Source organism: Aquarana catesbeiana, linkage group LG01 (assembly GCF_042186555.1).
Source record: "Aquarana catesbeiana isolate 2022-GZ linkage group LG01, ASM4218655v1, whole genome shotgun sequence".
NCBI classification, from domain to species: Eukaryota; Metazoa; Chordata; class Amphibia; order Anura; family Ranidae; genus Aquarana; species Aquarana catesbeiana.
In genome coordinates, this window is record NC_133324.1 from 540,694,538 (window position 1) to 540,721,535 (window position 26,998).

Here is a 26,998-nt window from a genome sequence, read left to right on the forward strand (position 1 = left end):
GGCCCTGTGCCCCTGTGTCATGTGCATGTGTCCTGTACATGTGCACTGTGTCCCTGTGACATGTGCATGTGTCCTGTACATGTGCATGTGTCCTGTGTCCCTGTGTATGTGCATGTGTCTTGTGTCCCTGTGTATGTACATGTGTATGTGTCATGTGTCCCTGTGTATGTACATGTGTATGTGTCCTGTGTCCCTGTGCAGCCTACCTGTGTCCTGTGCAACCTCCGTGTGGCGATCTCCATCCTCCCTGTGGCGATCTCCATCCTCCGATCAGCGTGTGATAATAAAGTTCGGCGGCCATTCCAATGTTCAAAAGCCGCGCCTCCTCCTCGTCTGTGATAGGCAGAACACTCAGCAGTCAGCGGTCAGCCTATCACGGACATTCTCATACCACGGACAAGGATGGGAGAATGTCTGTGATAGGCTGTACACTGACTGCTGGGAAATGGAGTGTTCAGCCTATCACAGACGAGGAGGAGGCGCGGCTTTTGAAAGCTGGAATAGCCTCCGAACTTTATCAAACACTGGTCGCCGTCTGCCTGCATGACACGCTGATCATGTAGGCAGACGGCGGTGACTTGAGTATAAGTCGAGGGGGGCACTTTCAGCCTAGAAAAAAAGGCTGAAAATCTCGACTTATACGGTACTTCTTTTGCAAAAACATAAAAGCTTTCCATCAATTCTACACACACTTCACGGATGTTTCCCAAACTTATCCATTACTTCTGCCTTACTTCCTGGGCAGACTATAGGTCATGACACAGGAAGGAGTTGACCTCATTAGCAAACACCCTGCATCATTCACCCTCCTACCTACCCACCCATTCCCAGGTGTATGTTTTTTAAATGAAAATCAATCACCCTTATCACTAAATACATTTTTTTCCTTCTTACCTGCATAGATCGTACACTTGGCATTTTGAAGTGTGCAGGAATGAGAGATGAGCAGCCTATGTGGATAGAGCTGTAGTATTGAAAACAGGAGACGTGTGTCCTGGGTTCTGTATCGTTCACCATACAATCTGATTGTACAATCTACCTTCAACTATGTAGTGCAAGGGCCCGCCTGATTGGACACAGAGTGATTGGCTAGATTTGAGTTTCCTCCCATTCTATAAATTTGGTAAATCTAAAGAAGATTGTACTATCAGATTGTATAGTATATGGCCACCTTTTATACACGAAAAATTACCTAGTTGCACTTTCAGTGCCATTAATTGTCAACGGCACACCAAACACAGAAAGCAAAACACACATTTTGCCATGTGAAAATACGAGTGGCAAATGCTCCAAAAAACACGCAACCCACAATATGCCAAAATGTTCCATGAGCAACATGTAGTGCAGCCCATTGAAATTTAACAGGCTTGTCACAGGAGAAAAAGAGCCACAAAACATGTGCTGCCACTATGCTAGGTGTGAATGGGTCTGAAAGTGAAATTGGTGCGTTATCACAAGAACAGTGAGGCTCCATTCACATCTGTGCATTTCTCTGCATTTCAGAAATGCGCTGCACCAATAAATCACAGTAAAAATGCACCAAGCTCCGCTCTAAAAAAAAAAAAAAAAAAAAAAAAGTTCTGATGCTTCTTTGCGGCGATTGTTTTGTGTAGGGAGGGCCATTCAGGTGGATGGGCTGCCCTATGTGTGATTAGTGAACATGCTCTAAAACACCCCCACCGCAAAAAAACAAACAAAATGCATGTGGGAATGTGAGTTCCCGCTATGCAGAGATGTGGGCTTAACAGTTAAGCGTTTCTGTCCACTGGCCATACACTATGCAATCTATGTAGAATTTAGTTTAGATTTACCAGAACTATGGATTAGGAGTACCCACCTACTTATTAGAGTCTCTGCTCTTATTCATTCCAAAGGTGTTCTATCGTGTTGAGGTCAGGACTCTGTGCAGGCCAGTCGAGTTCCTCCGCCCCAAACTCGCTCATCTGTGTCTTTATGGACCTTGATTTGTGCACTTGTCCAAATCGTTTGGTGAAGGGGGGACTATGGTGTGGGGTTGCTTTTCAGGGGTTGGGCTTGGCACCTTAGTTCCAGTGAAGGGAACTCTTAAGGCGTCAGCATACCAAGACATTTTGGACCATTTCATGCTCCCAACTTTGTGGGAACGGTTTGGCGATGGCCCTTTCCTGTTCCAACATGACTGCGCACCAGTGCACAAAGCAAGGTCCATAAAGACAGATGATCGAGTTTGGGGTGAAGGAACTTGACTGGCCTGCACAGAGTCCTGACCTCAACCCGATAGAACACCTTCGGGATGAATAAGAGCTGAGACTGCAAGCCAGGCCTTCTCGTCTGCACCTTGTCCCCATGTTGATGAGGACAAGGGCCTCTTCCCGACAACCCTGGCCGTTGATTGTCGGGGTCTGCGGGCGGGGGGGTTATCGGAATCCGGGAGCCCCCCTTTAATAAGGGGGCCCCCAGATCCCGGCCCCCCACCCTATGTGAATGAGTATGGGGTACATGGTACCCCTACCCATTCACCTCGGGAAAAAAAGTGTCAATTAAAAAAAAAAAAACAGTACACAGATTTTAAGAATAATTTATTAGGCAGCTCCGGGGTCTTCTTCCGACTTCGGGGGGTCTCCTTCCAACTTCTCCCGGTGTTCGGCCTCATCTCCCGGGCCCCTCCGCTATCTTCTTCCAGCTCTTTTGCCAGCGAGGGGCCCGGTCTGCTGCCGCTGTCTTGTCGCCGCTGTCTTGCCGCTTCTTCTCTTCTTCTGATATTGACACGACGCTCTCTCCGGCTGAAATGCTGTGTGCGAGCTGCGGAGCCATTTATATAGGCGGTGACCATGCCCCCTTGTGACGTCACGGTCCCAGCATGCGCAGGGACTCTGGGGTCACGCCCCCTTATGACGCCAGAGTCCCTGCGCATGCTGGGACCGTGACGTCACAAGGGGGCGGGGTCACCGCCTATATAAATGGCTCCGCAGCTCCCACACAGCATTCCAGCCGGAGAGAGCGTCGTGTCAACATGGGAAGAAGAGAAGAAGCGGCGACAATACAGCGGCAGCAGACCGGACCCCTCGCTGGCAAAAGAGGTGGAAGAAGATAGCGGAGGAGCCCGGGAGAAGAAGCGACAAGACAGCGGCAGCAGACCGGGCCCCTCGCTGGTAAAAGAGTTGGAAGAAGATAGCGGAGGGGCCCGGGAGAAGAGGCCGAACACCGGGAGAAGTCGGAAGGAGACCCCCCGAATTTGGAAGAAGACCCTGGAGCTGCCTAATAAATTATTCTTAAAATCTGTGTACCGTGTTTTTTTTTTTTTTTTATTGAAACTTTTTTCCCTAGGTGAATGGGTAGGGTACCATGTACCCCATACTCATTCACATAGGGTGGGGGGGGGGCCAGGATCTGGGGGCCCCCTTAATAAAGGGGGGCTCCCGGATTCCGATAAGCCCCCCGCCCGCAGACCCCGACAACCAACGGCCAGGGTTGTCGGGAAGAGGCCCTTGTCCTTATCAACATGGGGACAAGGTGCTTTGGGGTGGGGGGGCCGCAGGGCGCCCCCCTCCCCCAAGGCACTCACCCCCCATGTTGAGGGCATGCGGCCTGGTACGGCTCAGGAGGGGGGGAGCAGACCGGGCCCCTCACTGGCAAAAGAGCTGGAAGAAGATAGCGGAGGGGCCTGGGAGAAGAGGCCGAACACCGGGAGAAGAAGTCGGAAGGAGACCCCCCGGAGTCGGAAGAAGACCCTAGAGCTGCCTAATAAATTATTCTTAAAAACTGTGTACCGTGTTTTTTTTTTTTTTATTGATACTTTTTTTCCCTAGGTGAATGGGTAGGGGTACCATGTACCCCATACTCATTCAAATAGGGTGGGGGGGCCAGGATCTGGGGGCCCCGTTAATAAAGGGGGGCTCCCGGATTCCGATAAGCCCCCCGCCCGCAGACCCCGACAACCAACGGCCAGGGTTGTCGGGAAGAGGCCCTTGTCCTCATCAACATGGGGACAAGGTGCTTTGGGGTGGGGGGGCCGCAGGGCGCCCTCCTCCCCCAAAGCACTCACCCCCCATGTTGAGGGCATGCGGCCTGGTACAGCTCAGGAGGGGGGGGGGGCGCTCGCTCGTCCCCACCCCCTTTCCTGGCCGGCCGGGTTGCGTGCTCGGATAAGGGTCTAGTATGGATTTTGGATATTTCGGCGTCTGGTGTGGATTTTTCGGCGTAGGGGGTTCCCCTTACAATCCATACCAGACCTAAGGGCCTGGAATACCCCTGGGGGGGAACCCACACCGTTTTTTTTATTTAAAATTTGGCGCAGTGTTCCCTCCTCAGGATTCATACCAGACAGCTGTCAGCATTGCCCGTCACTCATCGCGAAAAGAAAAAAAAGTTTTCCTTTTGCGATGAGCCATCTCGGCGCGACGGGGCTCGCAGGTTTTAAATCTCGCCGAGAAATGCGGCAAAATTGACACAATATCGCGGTCACCTACTGTAATTAACTCAAACACCTGTAAAATGTTTCCTGAACCTTTAAATGGTCTCTCAGTCTGATTACACAATCATGGGGAAGACTGCTGATTTAACAGTTGTCCAGAAGACAACCATTGACACCCTCCACAAGGAGGGTAAGTCACAAAAGGCCACTGCTGAAGAAGCTGGCTGTTCACAGAGTGCTGTATACATAAATATTAAATGAAAGTTGAGTGGAAGGAAAAGTGTGGTAGAAAAAGGTGCACAGGCAACAGGAATAACCGCAGCCCTGAGATGATTGTGAAGCAAAAGCCAGTCAAGAATTTGAGGGAGACAAGGAGTCGACTACGGCTGGTGTCAGTGCTTCAAGAGCCACCACAAACAGATGTATCCAGGACATGGGCTACAACTGTTGCATTCCTTGGGTCAAGCCACTTCTGAACCAGAGACAGCATTAGAAGGGTCTTGCCTGGGCTAAGTAGAAAAAGGACTGGACTGTTGCTCAGTAGCCCAAAGTCCTCTTTTCAGATTGAATTAAATTTTGCATTTCATTTGGAAATCAAGGTCCCAGAGTCTGATGGAAGAGTGGAGAGGCACAGAATTCAAGTTGCATGAGATCCAGCGTGAGGTTTCCATAGTCAGTGATGATTTAGGGAGCCATTGCTGGTGTTGGTCCACTGTGTTTTATCAAGTCCAAAGTCAGCGCAGCCCTCTACCAGGAAATTCTAGATCACTTCATGCTTCCCTCTGCTGACCAGTTTTATGGAGATGCTGATTTCATTTTCCAGCAGGACTTGGCACCTGCCCACACTGCCAAAAGTAGCAATACCTGATTTAATGATCATGGTATCACTGTGCTCGACTGGCAAGCAAACTCGCCTGACCTAAACCCCATAAGGAATATGTGGGGTATTGTCAAGAGGAAGATAAGAGACACCAGACTCAATGCAGACGAGCTGAAGGCCACTCTCAAAGCAACCTGGGCTTCTATAACACCTCAGCAGTGCCACAGGCTGATCGTCTCCATGCCACGCCGCATTCAGTAATTCATGCAAAAGGAGCCCTGACCAAGTATTGAGTGCATGCTATACTGTATATGGACATGCTTTTCAGTAGGTCAACATTTCTGTATTAAAAATCCTTTTTTATTTTATTGGTCTTATGTAATATTAAGATTTTCAGATATACAGAAATTTGGGGTTTTCACTAGCTGTAAGCCATTATCATCAAATATAAAAGAAAAAAATGCTTTAAATATATCACTCTGTGTGTGATGAATCATAGAGATGGATATCTATCTCTATATCTCATTGTAAGGTGGTAAAGGAGTATAATCTATAGGAAGTTGGTACTCTGGGTTTAATATCACTTTAAATGGAACAACTAAGAGATGTTCATTAATAGAGCATACATACACATTAAAGTGCAAACAGGGGGAAATTAACCGAAAGACGGCTACAGTGCGGGCCCTAATTGCCAGGAGGGCACCCATGTACGTCCTCCCGAACATGAGCTGCCTGAGTGCCCCCTGCGCTGTGATCAGCGGCTGATCATAGATCGGAGTAAGGGGCCAATCCCGAGGCCTTACCACGTTATCAGCTGTCCGTCAAAGACAGCTGATCACGTGATGTAAACAGAGCTGGTAATCGGCTATTTTTTTTCCTCACGCTGACAGCGTGAGGGACATTGGTCCCGAACACGGAGAGCCGCCGCATCTGTGCCCACCAGTGCAAATCAATGCTGCCTATCAATGCCCACCAGTGCCACCTATCAATACCCATCAGTGCCACCTACCAGTGCCCTTCAGTTCCGCCCATCAATGCCACCTATCAGTCCCCATCAGTGCAGCCTCATCAGCACACATCAATGAAGGAGAAAGATTACCTGTTTGCAAAATTTTATAAGTTTTCTTTTCAAAATTTTTGGTCTTTTTTTGTTTAGCAAAAAATAAAAATCCCAGTAGTGATTAAATACCACCAAAAGAAAGCTCTATTTGTGTGAAAAAAAAAAATTATAAAAATTGTATTTGGATAGTGTAGCATGACCGCGCAATTGTCATTCTCAAAGTGTTAGGGCGCTGAAAGCTGAAAATTGGCCTGAGCAGGAAGGGGGTTTAAGTGCCCCGTGGGCAAGTGGTTAAAAGTCAAAGTACCTTTCTTCACTCTGCACTAGACCTTGTTGCATTAGTGTGTTTAACCCAGGGTTAGCTAGCATGCATATTCAAGAAACTATTTACCGATTAATTTGGAAATGTTTAAAAAAAATAAATGGTACTTACTACAGCTTTAGTGAAAAAAGAAATGTTTAATTCCCACAAACTCCCAAGTGAAGATCTCCCTAGAAAAGGACAGTTTCGTTCAAGACGGATACATTCAGAAGTTGTATTTTTTCTTACCAGACAGCTTCTATACAAAGTATCTATCCCCCTTGGATACGTTTACAATTGTTGTCATAGAACACCGAATGACAAGTCATTTTTTTTTCTACAGTGAAAATCCAAGTAGAAAGACACTTTCACGTCAAAGTAAAAAGAGATCTCTGCAAACTTCCAAGGGGGTGAATACTTATTATAGGAATTGTATTCTAGTACAAATGAACTGATGGCATAGATAGATGCTTAAAAAAATGTTTTACCATGCAAATACAACATACATGAGGTCTGATATAGCTGGGTCTTTGTATCCGAAAAGAAGTCCCTGAAACAATCAGAGGAATGTACTGCTTGGATTGATAAATCCAGGTCCATCTAAAAAGCCACCTGCTTATAATGTTTATTATAATTCTTATTTCAGAATCGTGCTGTTTGCTTCACAGTTCTTCCCGGTCACTCTTTGCCACGAGTAATAGTTTGTATAAAGATGCAGAAAAGGAACCAGGTCTGTCAGATACTAAAAATAAAGAAAGAAAAAAAAAAAAAAAAAAAACATTATGCAGGCTGGAGAATTTTTTTTTTTTTCTAATGCTGACATATTCCACAGGATTTCAAAGAAACAATGGCTAAATGTGGAATGGTTAAATTTACATATGCCCACTCAGGAAAAAAAAAAAAAAAAAAAAAACACTTACCAGTGATGGCATTTCTAAGAGCCTTTCAGGACAGCCTTGGAGAGAGCTTAGCTCCGCCCATTTCCCAGGAAACACATGTAGCCTTTTTAAACCCTCCTCTTCCACCATGGCCTCAGTTATTGTGTGGTCTCCGACATGCTGGGAAATAAAGCACAGAAAACCACCAAACAACCATGACAGATACTTAAAACACTTCTAAGACAACAGTGAGGGTAGTAACGGCTGTCCTGAAAGGCTCTTAGAAAAACTGCCACCCGTAAGTTTAAGTTTTTCTCAAATCATGTTTCAGGACAGCCTTGGAGAGGGTAACCGAGAAACTTACTTAGGGTGGGACTACTGCCTGCAGCACCTTCCTGTCGAAGGCTTGATCTGCGGAGGACAGCAGGTCCAACCTATAGTGCCTGAGGAACGTAGAGAAGTTGGACCAGGTAGCAGCCTTACATATTTGTTCAGGCTTGGCACCAGCCCTTTCGGCCCAGGAAACTGTCGTTGATCTAGTAGAGTGGGCAGCGATACCTGAAGGGGGTACTTCTCCCTTAGCTTTGTAGGCTTCTATGATTGCCCATTTAAGCCACCTACCTAGAGTGCACTTGGAAGCTTTTTCCTCTTTGCGGGATCCCGAGAAGATTATAAAGAGAGCATTCAATTTCCTAAATGTTTTGGTGACCCTTAGGTACTGTAGCAGGCATCTCCTTACATCCAGTGTATGGAAAGCTTCCTCTCCTGGATTAGCTGGAGCTGAGGTGGGGCAACCTTAGGTAGAAATGCCAGATCTGTCCGAAGGATTACCCGATCCAAACAAACCATCAAATAGGGTTCCATGACCGCAAAAGGTCTGAAGCTCACCGATCCTTCTGGCTGACGTGATGGCCACTAAAAAAAATTGTTTTGAGAACGAAATCTTTTAAGGATGCTTCCTGCAGTGGTTCAAAAGGAGCTTCCATGAGACCCTGCAACACAATGGAAAAATCCCAACTGGGGAAAAAATTTTAGGCTTGGTTCAGATGTGAGCCGCGTGCAGCTCAGAGCAGGGATCTGGTGCGTGCTAGTTCACAGTTTCAGGTCCGATTTCAGCCCGAATTCGGACCAAAAGACGCAAGGGGTTTTTCTGCAAAACACACCGGACCTGCTGTGGAGATATGGGAACCGGCTCCATAGAGAGTCGGTCAAAATCTCCTGCTATTGCAAACTAGATGCGGAGATCCCGCATCTAATTCGCAATGGTGTGAATCCAAAAAATCTGGAAATAAACACTTCTTTGTATAGAGTCTTTTCAAAGGAAACTGAAAGAGCTGCCACCTGGGTTTTAAGGGTGCTGGCTGCCAGCCCCTTCTCCATTCCCTCATGGAGGAATTCTAGGACTGAAACTATACTTTTGAACTGGAAACCCTTAGAAGAGCGCCAGGAGTTAAACTTTTTCCATACTTTAAGGTATATGTCCTGTGTCATTTTCTTCCTACTGAAGAGCAGGGTTTTCACAAGCTTTTTTGACCGGCCCTTAGGAGGTCTTTTTCAGAAAGCAGGCAGTCAGTTGTAGTCGACCTGCTTCCGGATGGTTCAGAGTCCCCTGTGTTAGTAGGTCCTTCCTGGATGGTAGCTTCCAGGGAGGTTTTGCAGCTATATTTAGCAGAGCCACGAACCAGGGCCCCTTCGGCCAGAAGAGAGTGACCAGGATCAGATTTGTGTTTTCTTCTCTGAACTTCGTGAGGACCAGTAGTATCAGCTGGAGGGGGGGGGGGGAGCGTAGCACAGCTGGTAATGCCAGGGATGGCCTGATCTTCCCGGTGAAGTGAGAAAAACGTCCGCACTTAAGTTCTGCTGGCTCGCGAACAGATCTATTTGGGGTAGTCCCCAAATTTCGATTACCTTCAAGAAGACCTCTTGGTTCAGACTCCACTCCGCTTCTACTACTCTCCTTCTGATAAGCAGATCTGCTAGCAAGTTCTGGAACCACTTCAGATGAATCGCCTATAGCGATGCCACGTTTCGCTCTGCCCAGGTGAGCAACTGGCTGGCAAACTCTAAGAGCCCTTTGCTCCTGGTTCCTCCCTGTTTCAATACATAGGCTACCGCTGTTGTATTGTCCGAGAGTACCTGTACATGTTGACCCCTGACTACCTCTTGAAAGGATAGGAGTCCGAGAAAGATGGTGCTTAGTTCTCGCCAATTTGGGTACGTCCGTGCTTTTGCCTTGGACCAGGAACCCTGCGAGGTCTGGCCATCCAGGTGGGCTCCCCAAACCCAGGCACTCGTGTCCGTCGTTAGACACTTGTCCATGGGAAAGACCCAGGGGAGACCTTTTATTAGGTTTGTCAAATCCCGCCACCACCAGAGCACTCTTCTTACGTTTGAGGTGATCCTTATCTGTTTTTCTAGAGGCTCCTGGTGTGATCACCTTTGATGTTCATCTGGTCGGGAATGTAGCCTGGCCCACTGTATGGCTGGAATGGATGCCGTGAGAAGTCCCAACAATGCCATAGCTGCCCGGACAGACCCAGAGATTGGTTTGAATCCGTCTTACTGCACATTGGACCTTGTCTGGCTTCTCCTGTGGGAGGAAGACTTTCTGAAGCACCGAGTTTATGGTGTAGCCCAGAAACTTCACCTCTTGTGCTGGATCTAGATTTGACTTTAGAGATGCCCGTACACACGGTCGGACGTTAATCGGACATTCTGACAACAAAATCCATGGATTTTTTCAGACGGATGTTGGCTCAAACTTGTCTTGCATACACACGGTCACACAAAGTTGTCGGAAAATCCGATCATTCTGAACGCGGTGACTTAAAACACGTACGTTGGGACTATAAACGGGGCAGTGGCCAATAGCTTTCATCTCTTAATTTATCCTGAGCATGCGTGGCACTTTGTGCGTCGGATTTGTGTACACACGATCGGAATTTCCGACAACGGATTTTGTTGTCGGAAAATTTTATATCCTGCTCTCAAACTTTGTATGTCGGAAAATCCGATGGAAAATGTGTGATGGAGCCCACACACGGTCGGAATTTCCGACAACAAGGTCCTATCACACATTTTCCGTCGGAAAATCCAACCGTGTGCACGGGGCATAAGAGTAACAGATCGTCCAGGTACCGGACGATCAATATCTCTCTTAGCTTCAGAGGCTCCAGTGCTTCCGCCATTACTTTTGTAAAGATCCTGGGGGAGGATGATAGTCCGAAAGGCAGAGCTCTGAACATACTGAATTCCCCAGGTTAAGGGCTAGACGGAGAAACCGTTGGGAGGCTTGGCCTATGGGGACATGCAGATAAGCGTCCCTTAGGTCCAAGGATGTCATAAAGCAAATTTGGGAACAACAGTTTCGATAGAGTAGATCGTGTCCATCCAGAAATGTTTGTAACGAATCGACTTGTTCAGAATCTTCAAATTCAGTATTAAACGATACTTTCCCGAGGGTTTCTTCACTAGGAAGATGTGTAAATAGACCTTCCTGATGTTTTGGGACTTGGATAATGACTTCCTGTTGTATCATATCCTGAAGTAGGCTCGTCATTGCGGAAGCTTTTTCCTTGTCTTTTGGAAGATTGGTGACATAGAATCTGCTCGGGGGGGTTTCAGAGAATGCCAAACTGTACCCCTGGGTGATTATGCTTTTTACGAACAGGCTTGTAGTTGTCTTTTCCCACTGTGGGTGAAAAGAAGATAATCTTTCCCCCACTGGGAGAAGATTGTCAATTGTTTTTAGGGGGCTGATCAGGGGGTCTGAAGAGAACTCCCCCTCTTCCCTTACCCTTCTGGGAGGCCCAGCGGTTCTTCTGGTCCCTATTTTTGTGGGGCTGTTGAACAGCACGAAATTTCTTTGAGTGGCCATTTCTTCTTGGATGGAAACGCCTTCTTGTCAGCTGTTCTGTCCAGTACCGTCTCAAGATCTGGACCAAACAGTAGGTCGCCCGAGAAGGGTAGTCCGCATAACTTTATCTTGGATGCTGTATCACCAGTCCAAGTATTTAGTCAGATAGCACACCTAGCGCTCACCAGCGCTGAAGATCTCTCCGACATTTTTACTGATTCTGCTGAAGCATCAGCCATATACTTTACCGCTTTCAGCATCAGTGGAAAGGATTCCAGCAAGTCTTTCTGTGATGTACCTGCCTCTACATGACCCTTAAGCTTTTCTATCTAACATTCCAGGTTCCTTGCTACAACCATGGAAGCCATAGTGGGTTTGAGACTGAATGATGTGGAATCCATTTTTTTCAGGAAGGAACCCTCTTATCCATCTCGTCTTTTAGTACCCCCATTCTTCGAACGCTAGGTCCGTGCGATGGGATACTTGCAAGATCGCGGCATCAACTCTGGGTTTCTTGTTCCAAACCTCAGTCTCCTAATCTTCAAAGGGAACCTTTTTTTGAGGGTTTTGGAAAAGAACCTCTCTCTGGGTCTTTCTACTCTTTAATTGCATCAGAGGACCCTATGGACCGGAAACACTCATGTACTGACAATTGCACCTTTTCCTCCTGGATCTCTAGATTTGTGTAGATTTCTCTTAAGAGATCTACCTTCTCAGCGATAGCTTGTACCTGGACGCCCGGCTATCATCTTCCTCGTCCCAGAGAGAAGGAAGAGTACTTGTTCCCTCATCCCCTGAGTCAATAGCCTCTGCTGCCCTAGAGGTGGATACTCAGGGCCTGGACAGCGTTTGTTGGGGTTCAACCTGGCTTGCCGGGCTTTTGACCAGCAGATATCTGACCAAGCTCAGAGAGTTCGTAAGTTCTCGTACAGGGGAAAACAGATCCTTGCATTGTTGGGATGTTTCCTCTTCAAAAAGCTCTGCTATACAGGTTCTGCACATGAATCTCAGAGGATTCTTGCAAGATGGGCATTTCCTTTGAGCTGATGGAGGAGGTTTAGCTTTTGCTGATGCTTTAACCTATAAGGAATAGAAACAGGATTCAACCAAGCGTCTCTCACCCTTGTAGCCATCACCGCTGAGTGAGACAGCCCTCCATACAAAAAGGAAACCATGTGCCCCAAAACGGTGTCAGCCCAGCAAGGAAAAACAAACAAACAACCTCCGTCCAGGCTGCAGGTTCCGAGTGGAGTCACAGGCTCCCCACAGGGAGGCACAAACATTAAATAAACAGCCCATACGGAGAAGATGGGGGCACCAGTGTACCCCTCTTACCTGGTCCTGGCCGGTGCTTGAGGCACCTGCTTCTGCCTGGGCTGTCGGTCTCTTGTCCATTTCTGCAGAGAGCGCAGCGGGGAACTGACAGAAGCCATCTGGCTTTGGATCGCCCGGTCCCGGCGTCATCCACGAGGGCCGGAACAGGAAACACCAGCCGACTGACCCGCCCCCTGACCGTCGCCCCCCCCCCCCCCCCTACAGGAAGCCGCATCACTGGACGTGACATCACCCGCCGGCCTGGACCGACATGCGGGGAAAGCTACAAACCAGCAGCCGCCCGCCTGGCCTCCTTAGCAATACCACAGATCCCGGGCACAAGGACAATAGCTTCTTGAGGGCCATTGCTCCACTGAACTGGAGAGGCTGGGAACTCCGGAGCACCCCCTGCCCATACTGGGGGGAGCTGGGATGGTCCTTAAGAAACATGCACTGAGGTGAGTCAATACCCCTTCCCTTGGAGAGAGCAAAACTCCCCCTGGTTCCTGCAGCGCTTCCACCATGGTGGAGGAAACAAAATAACTGGAGGCCATGGTGGAAGAGGAGGGTTTAAAAAGGCTGCATGCGTTTCCTTGAAAATGGGTGGAGCATACTCTCTCTCCAAAGCTGTCCTGAAAGACGATTAGAGAAAATTACACTCCCCATGTCTCTAAAAAAAAAAAAAAAAAAATCACACGAAAGTCAATGGAGTGGTGAAAACTGATTAACCAACCAGTAGGTCTTTGAATTATGCATGGAATCCCATAAAAACAGGGAATATATAAACAATTGAATTGGGAGAATTGCCAATTCATCTCTTTTTGATTCTCCTGAATACTGTATCTGCCAGTAGATTAGTCTGATCAGTAGACAACTTAGAAAAATAGGGACTTAAGGGATAACTAGACCCAAAAACAAAATTACAATATCTTGCAGTTTACAGTCCTTAGATGTGGTGGCTGCATTTATCCCCCCCCACCCCCCCAGTTAAGAACATTGTCAGCAAATACAAAATATACCTTCTGATCTGGTAAGAAATACACTTGTCAATTTCTGTGAGCTGTACTGATGAATATATCTTTCTTCTTGGCTATCTTCTATAAACTAGCGGTTTAGCAGCCACAACACCAACGACTAGTAATCTTCAATATATTACATATTTAGTTTTGAGTTTAGACTTTAATGAATATTAATTAATTCTGTACAGGAGTGGAAAAATCTGTATGCATACATTAAAAGAGAAATCAACAATTTTGCAATTCTAAGATTTGTCTGGGTTTCAGATCACTTCAGTCATTAAAGCCCACTTGAAACCACGATTTTTTTTTTTTACTTATTATGCAGTTGGGCTGCACAACAAGAATATGCCTTTTTTTTTTTATTATGTGTTGGTATTCAGATGTACTAGGTTTGCATGTACCTACAAGCACACTGAGCAAAGTAAAAGAGTGAGAACAGATCCCTTGTCGTTGTTGTTTCCAGGTGTGAGAGGTCATTAAACCAGTGCTGCAAAGGTGGCCATGCAGGCCGGTCCCCCGTCCCTTCACGCTAACAACTACAGACTTATTTCTGGATCCAGAGAGGACTCCATCATTGGACAGCCACAAGAGAGTGTTCATGTCATGCAGGTGGTGATGTGAAACCCTAAAGAGATAGGGGCATTTAGACAATGTTTTTTTTGTTTTTTTTTATGCCAGTGATTAGTTAGCAGTGGGGAGCCCATAGAAAACTGCTAAATCCAAAACATTTTAATCCTGCCCAATAGAAATCTGTTTATTTGCTAAATGCTGATAAATCAAGGTGGTAAACCTAGCTGCTTTTGCTGTTCCGTAGGAGCCTTTATTTCTATAAATAAGCCAAAACCGAACTTAAAGGATAAGTTCACCTTTTCAAAAAAAAAAAAAAAAAAAAAGAATAAATGCAAGTTTTTTTGCAGGGAGAAAGAAAAAAATATAAAAAATAAAGAATTTTTTTTAATTAGGAAACTGTAAAGCATTGCATCCCCGATCAGAAGATCGTGGGTGCTATGCAGGACTTTTGCAGATTGTCAGTGTAAGCTGTCTGCTCATACGAGCAGGTAGTTACATAATGACAGGAAGACTCAATGAACTACCTAGAGCGCTGAACAGCACCCTGGTAAGTTCCATGAGAACTACAAGCAGACAGCCGCAAACGCTGTTGGTACTTGTACTTTCCCACTCACAGAACTCTCTGAATGAATGACACGGCTGGGCAGGCAGAGCTTGTCACAGCCACGTCTTTTTTTTTAACCGGTTCAATACAGGGCATTTTCACCCCCTTCCTTCCCAGGCCAATTTTTAGTTTTCAGCGCTGTCGCACTTTAAACGACAATTGCGCGGTCGTGCGACATTGCACCCAAAAAAAATTGACGTTCTTTTTTTCCCCACAAATAGAGCTTTCTTTTGGTGGTATTTGATCACCTCCGCGGTTTTTATTTTTTGCGCTATAAACAAAAGAAGAGCGACAATTTTGAAAAAAAAAACACAATATTTTTTACTTTTTGCTATAATAAACATCCCAATTGTTTTTTAAAAAAAACAAATTTTTTCCTCAGTTTCGGCCGATATGTATTCTTCTACATATTTTTGGTAAAAAAAAAATTGCAATAAGCGTATATTGATTGGTTTGCGCAAAAGTTATAGCGTCTACAAAATACAGGATAGATTTATGGCATTTAAAAAAAAAAAAAAAATTATTTATTTTACTAGTAATAGCGGCAATTGCGTTTTTTTTTCGTGACTGCGACATTATGGCGACACATCGGACACTTTTGACACATTTTTGGGACCAATCACATTTATACAGCGATCAATGCTATAAAATTGCATTGATTACTGTGTAAATGTGACAGGCAGTGAAGGGGTTAACCACTAGGGGGAGAAAAGGGGTTAATATGTTTCCTAGGGAATGATTCTAACTGTAGGGGGCGGGGACGTACAAGGGAACACAGATCGCTCTCCTCTCACCTGACAGGATGTGGATCCAGTGGCATTTTTACAGTAAATCGATGCATTTTTATAGCACTGATTGCTGTATTAATGCCAATGGTCCAAAAAATGTGTCAAAATTGTCCGATGTGTCCACCATAATGTCGCAGTCCCGATAAAAATCGCAGATCGCCACCATAACTAGTAAAAAAAAAAAAAAAATAATAAAAATGTCACAAAACTATCCCCTACTGTTGCGCAAACCAATCAATATACGCTTACTACGATTTTTTTTTACCAAAAATATGCAGAAGAATACATATCAGCTTAAACTGGAGGAACATTTTTTTTATATATATTTTTGGGGGATATTATAGCAAAAAGTAAAAAATATTGTTTTTTTTCAAAATGGTCGCTCTTTTTTGTCTATAGCGCAAAAAATAAAAAACCACAGAGGTGATCAAATACCACCAAAAGAAAGCTCTATTTGTGGGAAAAATTTACGCCAATTTTGTTTGGGTGCAACAATCGCACGACTGCGCAATTGTCAGTTAAAGCGACGCAGTGCCGAATCGCAAAAGGTGCTCTGCTCAGGAAGGGGGTAGAATCTTCCGGGGCTGAAGCAGTTAAAGTGTAACTCTAGGCAATACTGTATTTTGTAGTTTTAAACATAGTGAGAGACTTTGTCAAGTTTTAATTGTTTTCCGTTTCCCTTTTGGGGAGAGTCACCACTATTTGTACTGATGACTATTGTTACCACAACTGAGGTAAATCCAAACTTTTAAAAGTGCATTCCCACTTGCGAATGCACCCACACTCTGATTACTTGTGGGAACCTCAGCAGCCAGTATGCATCTAGGGCTGATCACTGCATAGGCAATTACATGCGAGTAGGCGTGATTACCATCATTCAACCACTTGCAATGGGGCTGGCTCATGCAGATGAACCCCGCTGGGGTTTTCACATGTAATTGGAGTGCAGGTACATTCGCAGGTGTGAATGCACCCTTAAAGCTGTGCCCAGGACAAAAGTTGAGGGAAAATTTAATTGGGACCCTTGTTCCAGGAACAACTGTCTAAGAGGGGAATTCCCCATAAAAGGCTAGAAGGCAAAACTGGTGTTTTCCATTATTAAAAAAATAATGTTAAATACAGATCTCACCTGCAGTATCAGTTACATCATATTCAGATTTCTTCAATGGTTTGTTTTCCTGAGACTGAAAATAAGAAAGACGTGCATATTAACTAATGGAGTAATTAACCAGGTCATAGTCAAATCATTATTTTTTCTACATTTGACTGCATTACCCAATATGGTTTATGGTTTGAAACTGTGGTAAATATTTTTTTTTTAGGTCATACTTACATAAGCTTCACAGAACTCTATTTTTCCTCCTGTTACTTCCGCTTTGAATTTGAGGAAAAATAAATAAGATGTTCCCAGAGGCCTGAAAAAACGACCACAGCAGTTGTGAAAGGCAAAATGTACTTGTAGTATACACCGCTAGCTTGTATAAGAAGCTGTATTCTCTTTTACCTCCATATTGAGCAGGAAAAATATTGTCTATCCTCGTTCATCTCAATGTTCATCTGCCATTTCTATTGGATGAAAAAAATTTCACGCAGTCTATATAAAATACATATAAGAGATTATGCTTATAAAAAACAGTGCTGGTAACAGTAAAAGCAGTAGGCTTAAAATGAATCCCATCTATGCTTTTGAACCGCTTAGATCCAAGGCCCAAGCAATGTATTGAGCCTCGACTTTGGCATAACTTAGAGTTAAACCCCAAACCATCATTCAGCTCCAAACAATCAAGTCTGGACATGGCTCGTACTGTGAAATGTCAGACATGAAAATTGGATGACTGCACACGGATGTTCATAAGAGTCAAAAATGTATTCAAATTGCAAAAAATGTCCATACAAAGAAAACACAGGGTGAAGGGCTGAGTTAAGCACCACACCTGTCAATATATTGTCAAATGGCAGAGCCTCCATTGCCCACCTAAGGTCTTCCATTTGACAAAAAATGTAAAGCGTTTTGAACTCTACCTGGTATTTAACCAAAATGTAACATTTTTGCAGCTTTACAATCCTTAAATGTGGTGGCTGCATTAGCTTTCTTCTTTACCCCCCCCCCCCCCCCCATATTTCCACCTGATGATCCAGCCAATAACATACTTCCTGCCTCCACTCTGTATGGAGAAGCAACAGAGACACACTTGGACAGCAGCATTGTGAATCTCGAGGGAAGGTAGCGTTGGAAGCACTAGCAGATTTAGATGGATTAGATTGTTAGTCCTTCTCTGGACTCTCCAGTTCAAGCACATTCTACTTGGATTGGTGACTGAAACTAAAATGGCATACTCAAGATGTGGCCGAACCAAAAGTTAGAATTATGGTTTTATTTCTTAAGTAAATATTTTCAATGCATGCTAACAGACTGCTAGCCTTGCTGCAGCTTGGAATTGCATGCTATTACTAAGGTTGATCTACAAGGACCCACAGATCCTTTTCCTTCTTCGATTTCCCTATAGGTTTTTGGTGCAATTGTGCATACCTATACATCTGGCATTCTACACAAGGAAAACAAGTACTGTATGCATACCTTATATTCATCTCCATTGTGGAATTGCAGATTTAGGGATATTGTAAAACTATGATGTTACTGATGCAATTCTTTGTTTAATTACGTAAAATTGATTACATTTTTCATTGGTTTACAGAGCACAAAAATAGACAATTGGAAAAGGGCACACCAGACTTATAGTGCACAATTGCACCAAGCAATTCTCTTGCATTCCATGAAGTACTGAATTGTCTGTGTTCCTTGAATGTTTACAGATAGATAACCCTTTGACAAATTTTTGACTAGTCCATCCGATACGGGGCGAGTCACTGTGTGTGTAGATTTTAGCATGAGTTTATGAATTCTGTAAACAGCCTTTACCAAAAAAAAAAAAAAAAAAAAAGGCAAACAGACTGGAAATGTAAAAGACACCTAAGGCCTGATGTACAATGCTGCTGGTAAACGGAAGTTTAGAAGCAGTTGGGCATGCTTTTCAACTGCTCCTGAACTCTCCTCTATGTTATCTTATCAGCACATGTACACAACACAGGGTTGTTTACAGTTGTTTCTAGGCAGTTGAGTTTAGAGGCTTTTTTTGGAACGCAAAAAAATGGGTTCAGAAGCTGAGTTTAGAGGCATTTCAAGCGCCAAACGCTTATAAATGCAGTAACTCGCCTTTAGCCGCATTTCGTTTTCAGGCGTTTTTCATTTTTGGCTATTTAAAAAAATGCCTCTAAGCGTAAACGTGACAAAACGCCGCTAAACGCGACATGTAAACGTGGCAAAAACGGACGTTTTAGGTGTGGGTTACTATCTGTCAAGTTAAATCGTTCAGGAGAGGTTGTAAAAATGTCCCGTGTACATGAAGCCTAAAATCTCCACCTTCCATCTGAGGGCTCAAAAGTAGATTACCTAAAACAAAAATATATTTTATATATGTTTATGACCATAATATACATATGAAACCACTTTACATTCCCTTAAATGCAATCAGAATTCATACCTCATTAGTTCCTCCCTGAGCAGCATAAGTAAATTTGCATGAAAAGCTTCCCTAGGAGAAAAAAAAAAAAAAAAAGTCAGAATGGAAACAAGCACCTTGAAGACCACATTCTTGCAGGTAAGAACATTTTACACAGTACATGCTCAGGATTAGATATTCATCACTCTATTAAAAAAAAAAAGGAACCATTTCCCAAAGACAAAAATTATAGTTTCCTGTTTAGGACATACAGTAAAATTTAAAAACATCTTAGGCACTTTATTAAACGCACTAATGCAGGAGACCTAAAATGTTTAAGAAAATAATTTTAGTGAACTAAAGTAAATATGTAAGTTTCAAAGATTCCTTTAGCAAAAAGTGGAGAAATACAATAAAGTCTTAAAGGGAAAAAAAAAAAAAGTGAACTCTTCATAGGCGTATAGCCAAGTGAAATGTAACAAACAGGCAATGCATAAAAGCATAAGCATAGCAAAAAGACACAAGAAAGTCATCATGCACGAGCTATACCCCTCCTAACCAAAAAAAAAAAAAAAAACTGCAGCAGACTGCGCTATCAAAGTTGTTCTGCAAAGCCAAAGTAAACTGTCATGGCTGAGGACTGGCATCGCAGTGACCATGGAAACTAAGCACAGCAGACGATAAATGCATCAACACTGAGACCCTGGTACACCTATCTATAGTCTGCAGAGGTCTTATTAGACTTGTCTGTATGTAAAGAGTTGTGGCCATAAGTTATTCCTCTGAGGTGGAAGCAAAGCCGAGAGACTCACCTGACCTATGCATGAAAACATAAGACTAGGGCACTGAAAAATGCCTAGGACTGATGAAATGAATGGCTAACAGAATGCAGTTGTACATTGAAGGGCTAGAGAATAGTAAAGCATGGCAGAGGTTCCTTACGGTTTTGGACAATTATTTGTGCAAATGTTATTTGGTGATTTGGTCAAAATTGAAGTCACCCTAGCGCAGATAATTATCTATCCTGCAGTACTGTCAGAGAGGCTTCTGATCAGTCCCAAATTAATTTTGCTGCATGAAAAACCACATAGGGAATGCATAAAGAAGAAGGAATTATGCAATGGATGGTACCCTGATCTCGATATCAGTGAGCCAGTCTAGTATAAACTACAGAGACAGGAGGATGTAGATGGTCAAAGTCTGTGGTGGAACTGGTGCAAATTCAGGATGCTTGAAACAACCTACCACGCATGTACTTTCAGAAACTTCAAGTAACTGCGCTACTGTATTAAAAAGTGTGATCAACCCAAATATTAAAAGACCAACTCCAGACAAATAAAACTCACCAAAATTACATCAGTTATACATTCTGTTGGCAAAAAAGAAAACTGTACTTGTGTGTAAACACTGAAGGTCTAACAAACCCCAGCACTACAGCTGCATCTCTGTTCCGCTCTCCTCCAGGCTACTCACAAAATGCACAGTCTCAGGCTCTGCTTTGTGAATGGCCCGGAGAAGGGGGGGGGGGGAGGGGGGGAGCAGGACCTGTCCCTTCCCCCCACCTGTAAAAGAGCAGATCCAACAGCTGTTGAGCACAGCCAGGATAGCAGAGTCTCTTTTCTGCCAAAATGAATGTATAACTGCTGTAATGCTTGTGGAGCTCAGCTGCAATCTTATTTTTATAAGTTTCAGAAATGTCTTGATTGAGAATTAATGTTTGTAAATTCTTACATATACCCAATGAAGTGACTGGCCTCAGGTAATACACACAGATGAAACACGTTCTCCTACATACGTTGTACCTGTTTAGCTGCAGTCTTCTCCTCTCTATATCTGTTCAAAGTGCAGAATTTATAAAGCTTGTCTGAGAGTGTAGAAATAAAAGAGGGTGGAGAGCTAAAGTCACACTTTGCATAGCTCAGTGAGGAGAGCTCTGAGAGCTGATTGGAGGGAGGAGACATGCCCTCCTTCACACAACAAGTTGAAGCTGTCAGTCAGGTGGAGGTCCCTCCCGTCACCATTTTTCTCTGTGTCAGGAAAACTTGTCAAAAATTATTCATGTTGATAGCAGAGAAACAAATAAGCAGACAGTAATGACACTTAGGCTCGGTTCACACTGGGGCGACTTGTCAGGCGACCTAGTCGCCTGACAAGTCGCCTCCCGTTCTGTGCTATGGAACCGTTCTAATTGGAGCGACGCAAGTCGCTCCGACTTAGAAAAAGGTTCCTGTATTACTTTGGGGGCGACTTGGGGCGACTTGCATAGACTTCTATGCAGAAGTCGTCTCGCAAGTCGCCCCGCAGTCGTTTGCAGGTCGCCTCGCTGAGGCGACCTGCAAGTCGTGCCGCCCATGTGTGAACCGAGCCTTAGTACTCCTAATTGAGACTAGTACACACTACGGGATATGCTTTGTACATATTTCACGTCTGAGGTTTACAATCACTTTAAGATTGAGAAAAACTATTTCTAGCATTATTTTTGAAAGGATTAATATATTACAGCATTTATCTAAAAATCTTGCATAGTACATTTGAAAATCATCAGATTAGAGTTTACCTATCATTTAAATTTCCCTACTCCCATAAACTCATAACTGGTGTTGACAAAAGGTGTGAAATATTAACTGTAGCTAAGGCAACTACTGAGTCATGTAAAATAACATTAAAAAGATCAATAGGGAGGCAAACTGAGCATTAAGCCGACTATACACTAGTGGAATTTTGTTTAACCACTTGCTTACTGGGCACTTAAACCCCCTTCCTGCACAGACCAATTTTCAGCTTTCAGCGCTGTCACTCTTTAAATGACAATTGCTCAGTCATGCTACAGTGTACCTGAATGAAATTTTTATAATTTTTTTCACACAGAGCTTTCTTTTGGTGGTATTTAATTGCTGCTGAGTTGTTTATTTTTTGCTAAACAAAAGGACCGAAAATTTTGAAAAAAACAAAAAACAAAACCGTTTCATAGTTTTGTTATAAATTTTTTTCCTTCACTTATGTGCGTTGATGAGGCTGCACTGATGGGCACTGATAAGGCGGCACTGATGAGCACTGATGAGGTGGCACAGATGGGCACTGGTAGGTGACACTGATAGGCAGCACTGATCTGTGGCACTGATTATCAGTGTCACCTACCAGTGCCCATCAGTGCCACCCATTAATGCCCATCAGTGTCTCATAATAAGTGCCACAGATTAGTGCTGCCTATGAGACACTGATGGGCATTGATTGGCAGCACTGGTGGGCATTGATGGGTGGCACTGTGGGCACTGCTAGGTGGCACTGGCAGCTGACACTGGTGGGCACAGAAAATGCAGCCGAGGCTTTCTGTGTGAGGGACTGATGTCCCTCTGACAGAAGCCAGTGATCAGCTTTTTTTCCCCAGCGTGAGGAAAAAAATATATTGATTACTACTGAGCTTCTGTTTACATCACGTGATCAGCCGTCATTGGCTGACAGCTGATCACGTGGTAAGGGGCCGGGATCGACCCCTTACACGGATCTGTGATCAGCCGAGTCTCAGGATGGATTCATTAAACAGATGGGCTGGCAGTGATTTTTTTTTTTAATTTAGAGTATGCTGGCAGGACACGCAGGTTTGACATCAGTCATGCAATCGTGATGCAGCAACGTTCAAGGCTGCATTGCGATGCATTAATTCGACGATTATTTTCAACACCCCCTACTCAATACTTTGTTGAACCACCTTTGGCAGCAATTACAGCCTCGAGTCTTTTTGGATATGACGCAACAAGCTTTGCACACCTGGCTTGGGGGATTTTTTGCCATTCTTCTTGGCAAATCCTTTCAAGCTCAGTAAGGTTGGATGGGGATTGTCGGTGGACAGTTATTTTCAGATCTCTCCAGAGATGGTGAATAGGGTTGAAGTCAGGGCTCTGGCTGGGCCACTCTAGGACATTCACAGAGTTGTCCCTAAGCCACTCCTGTGTTGTCTTTCCTGTGTGCTTAGGATCATTGTCATGTTGGAAGCTGAACCTTTGGCCCAGTCTGAGGCTTAGTTTACACCTATGCAGTTTGCTTTTAATTCAGTTTCTGCAGTGCACTTTGCGTTTTGCCAATTTGTTGTTGAGTGGATTAAAAAATGCAAATCGCAGCAAAAACGCACTGCAGCTTCTCCATTGAAGTTAATTGAACCAAAAATGCACCATTTTGCTTTAAAAAAAAAAAAAAAAGTCCCTGACCCTTTCCAAAAATGCAAAAGCAAAAAAAAAAACAGATGTGAATGTGTCCCATAGAAAACCATGTTAAATGGACTGTAGTGCAAAAAGCATAAAAAAAAAACAACAAAAAAAACGCATAGGTGTAAACCAAGCCTCTGCGCTGTGGAACAGGTCTTCATTGAGGATCTCTCTGTACTTTGCTCCATCCAGCTTTCCCTTAACCAAGTCCCTGCTGCTGAACCCCCCCCCGATGATGCTGCCACTGCCATCCTTCACTGTTAGGATGGTATTGGGCAGGTGATGAGCGGTGCCTGGTTTTCTGAAGACATACCCTTTAGAATTGAGGTAAAACTGTTTAATCTCAGTTTTATTAGACCAGAGAATCTTGCTCCTCACAGTCAGAGCCCTTTGGGTGCTTTTTTTTTTGCAAACTGCAAGCGGGCTTTCATGTGTTTTGCACAGAGGAGAGGCTTCTGTCTAGCCACTCTGCCATAAAGCCCAGATTGGCGGAGGGTTGCAGTGATGGATGTCCTTCTGGAAATTCGTCCCATCTCCACACAGGATCTCTGAAGCTCACTCAGAGTGGCCATCAGGTTCTTGGTCACTTCTCTTACTAAGGCCCTTCCCCCCTGATTGCTCAGTTTGGCCGGGGGGACCAGCTCTTGGAAGAGTCCTAGTTGTGTCAAACTTTTTTTATTTGAGAATTATGGAGGCCACTGTGCTCAAGAGAACCTTTAGTGCAGCAGAAATGTTTCTTTAGCCTTCCCCAGATCTGTGCCTTGCAATAATCCTGTCTCTGAGCTCTGCAGGCAATTCCTTTGACCTCATGTCTTTTGCTCTGATACAGGATGCATTGTCAGCTGTGAGGCCTTTCACAGAGATGTGTGCCTTTCCAAATCACGTCCAATCAATTTAATTTACCACAGATGGACTCCAATTAGGGTGTAGAACATCTCAGCAATGATCAAGAGAAATGGGAGGCACCTGAGCTAAATTTTAAGTGTTGTTGCAAAGGGTCTGAATACTTATCCCAATGTGATATTTCAGTTTTTTCCTTTTCATAAATTTGCAAACATTTATAAAATTCTGTTTTCACTATATGGGAGTTACTGAGTGTAGACTATAGAGAAACAATATGCATTTAAACAACTGTAGTATCAGGCTGCAAACACAACAAAACTGAAGAAAGTGAAAAGGGGTCTGAATACTTTAAGAATGCACTATATATTGTACATTCACATTTAGATAGGACATGTCTAGATCTCTTGATCTGCTAACCTTTACTTATGACTTATTTTTCCCCATTATATACCCTGTTTAAATTTTTCTGGTTTGATACTTTTAAGATTACTTTTCCTTACTATAGACTACACTATGTTTATCTATCTCAGATTTATCACAGCTCTCCAACATTTACAGCTTACAACCTAACCTACATTGTGCTTCTGGTTTTTGGAGCCAATAGAGCTTCTGCAACCTGTACTGCAGATCAGAGGGCATTTCTAGAGATCAGGGATACTCATTCCCCAATTTTAATGCGCACTCTACACTTATTAATCAAGATAACAATCCCAATGGGTCATTGAAATTCTATCTTAAAAAAAGATGAACTCCAGGAAAATAATGTGGGTCTTCAATTGCACTGCAAGTTGTTAAATGTTCATTTTTGCCTAGAGTATCATTAAAAAGCACTTTTACTTCATCCCTCTCTGCTGAAGGCTTCCCCTCTCTGTGCGACTGGTCCCCCGAAGCCACTGTTCTTTGGCGCTCTGTCCTGCAGTTGTTCAGTAATGTCATCAAGTAAATCTGAATGCGATAGAGGGTATAAATTTTGGCATCTGGCTGCCTTTGCAGCTTGGTAGGGGGGGGGGGGGTTGATGGTAAAAAACACACAGCTCAAACACAGTTTTTTTACATCCCCCACAAAGGCAAGTGTACTTAAGTCCTTAAAGCCCAACTCCAAGAAAAGGTAAACTATCCCATGAAGTGGGACTGTGGCCACATTGCAAGGGTTACTTGCTCGTTTTATCTAGGGGACAAGAGAAACAGTTTATCTACCTAATCCTCTGTTCTCCTGGCAGTTGGCACTCCCCCATGCTCTGGCAGTAAACTGTCTCTTTCCATCAACATGTACAATGCAGGGCTACGGACTCTGAATAGGTCTTGATGATGCCAGGACCCTAGAGCAGACTATGCTGACACCACCTGTCTAGCAGTGGGGAGGATAAGGTAAGTAAATTTTTGTTTGGGCATTATCGAGTTGGGCATTACTGCTCCAGCAGCTGTCCATTGCCGGATGCGGTACGAGGCAGTGTGCTGCGCAATTCAGCACATCATGCAGTTCTCCCCCTTTAACACTACTTTACATAAAGTGTACAAAATGTACACTTCACTCATGGCACTGAACAGCAGTACTTTTGCTGCCCCGCTGTACAGTTCCATGACATTCGCTATGGTGCACTGAAATAAAATGCAGCATATCTGCATTTTAGCTCAGTCCCAAGCTGCGGTGCAGTGTGAATGGGACACACATGAAACAATTGTTTCCTGTGCGTCCTTGTGGTGACAGATTTACAATGCAGTAAAAATGTCTGTCAGCGCACATACTGTGAATTAGCCAATATGATATTTGCACACATTACTGATCTATGAAAATCTGATTTCTGGCAAAAAAAAACCTCCTGTATAAAAACAAAGATGAGCTGTAGAATAAATGCATGTACACGCATGTTACATAGTTATATAGTATGCGAGGTCGAAAAAAAACCATGTCCATGAAGTCCAACCTATGTGTGTGATATGTCAGGTGCTTATCTAATAGGTTTCTTGAAACCATCGATGCCCCCCGCTGAGACCACCGCCTGTGGAAGAGAATTCCACATCTTTGCCGCTTACAGTAAAGAACCCTCTACGTAGTTTAAGGTTAAACCTCTTTTCTTCTAATTTTAATGAGTGGCCACGAGTCTCGTTAAACTCCCTTCTGCAATAAAAAAATTTTCCCTAATGTGGGGTCACCAGTATGGTATTTGTATATTGAAATCATATCCCCTCTCAAGCGTCTCTTCTCCAGAGAGAATAAGTTCAGTGCTCGCAACCTTTCCTCATAACTAAGATTCTCCAGATCCTTTATTAGCTTTGTTGCCCTTCTTTGTACTCGCTCCATTTCCAGTACATCCTTCCTGAGGACTGTACAGCATACTCCAGGTGCGGCCGGACCAGAGTCTTGAAGAGCGGGAGAATTATTGTTTTATCTCTGGAATTAATCCCCTTTTTAATGCATGCCAATATTCTGTTTGCTTTGTTAGGCTCAGCAATGGCATGCCATGCCAAGCTGCTGCTATCATCTACTAGGACCCCCAGGTCCTTTTCCATCCTAGATTCCCCCAGAGGTTCTCCCCCCAGAGAAAAAAAAACAAAAAACTTCTAGCTTATCCTGGGGTGTGTAATAAAACTGTGCAACAATGGATATTTTTGTATTTTTTTTACTGAGCTATATACAACGCATGTTTACGCGCCTGTGCACAGCCTCATTAAAAACAATGGGCTGCATTTAGATCAGTAAAAAAATAAAACCCTGAATGCCTAAAATTGTGGCGTTTTTAGTAGTTTGTATACAAGAGCCCTAAAGCTGAACTCGGGAAAGGAAAAATCCTCCCTTGGAATGGGACCCCCACACTACAAGGGTTTAAAGTTCATTTAGATCCAAAGAAC

General features: G+C 44.0%; 1 protein-coding gene across 1 annotated transcript in view; it reads right to left on the reverse strand.

Moving 5' to 3' along the window:
- Positions 1-6,712: 6,712 nt before the first annotated feature.
- The window catches only part of MYDGF (myeloid derived growth factor), a 34,499-nt gene continuing 14,213 nt past the window's right edge, over positions 6,713-26,998 (reverse strand). The window contains exons 2-6 of the mRNA XM_073595015.1: positions 19,146-19,196; positions 17,108-17,169; positions 16,937-17,018; positions 16,733-16,787; positions 6,713-7,316 (exon numbers count right to left, since the gene is read on the reverse strand). Coding sequence (XP_073451116.1) covers positions 7,237-7,316; positions 16,733-16,787; positions 16,937-17,018; positions 17,108-17,169; positions 19,146-19,196 — 330 coding nt within the window. The 3' untranslated portion in view covers positions 6,713-7,236. The remainder of the gene's footprint in view (positions 7,317-16,732; positions 16,788-16,936; positions 17,019-17,107; positions 17,170-19,145; positions 19,197-26,998) is intronic.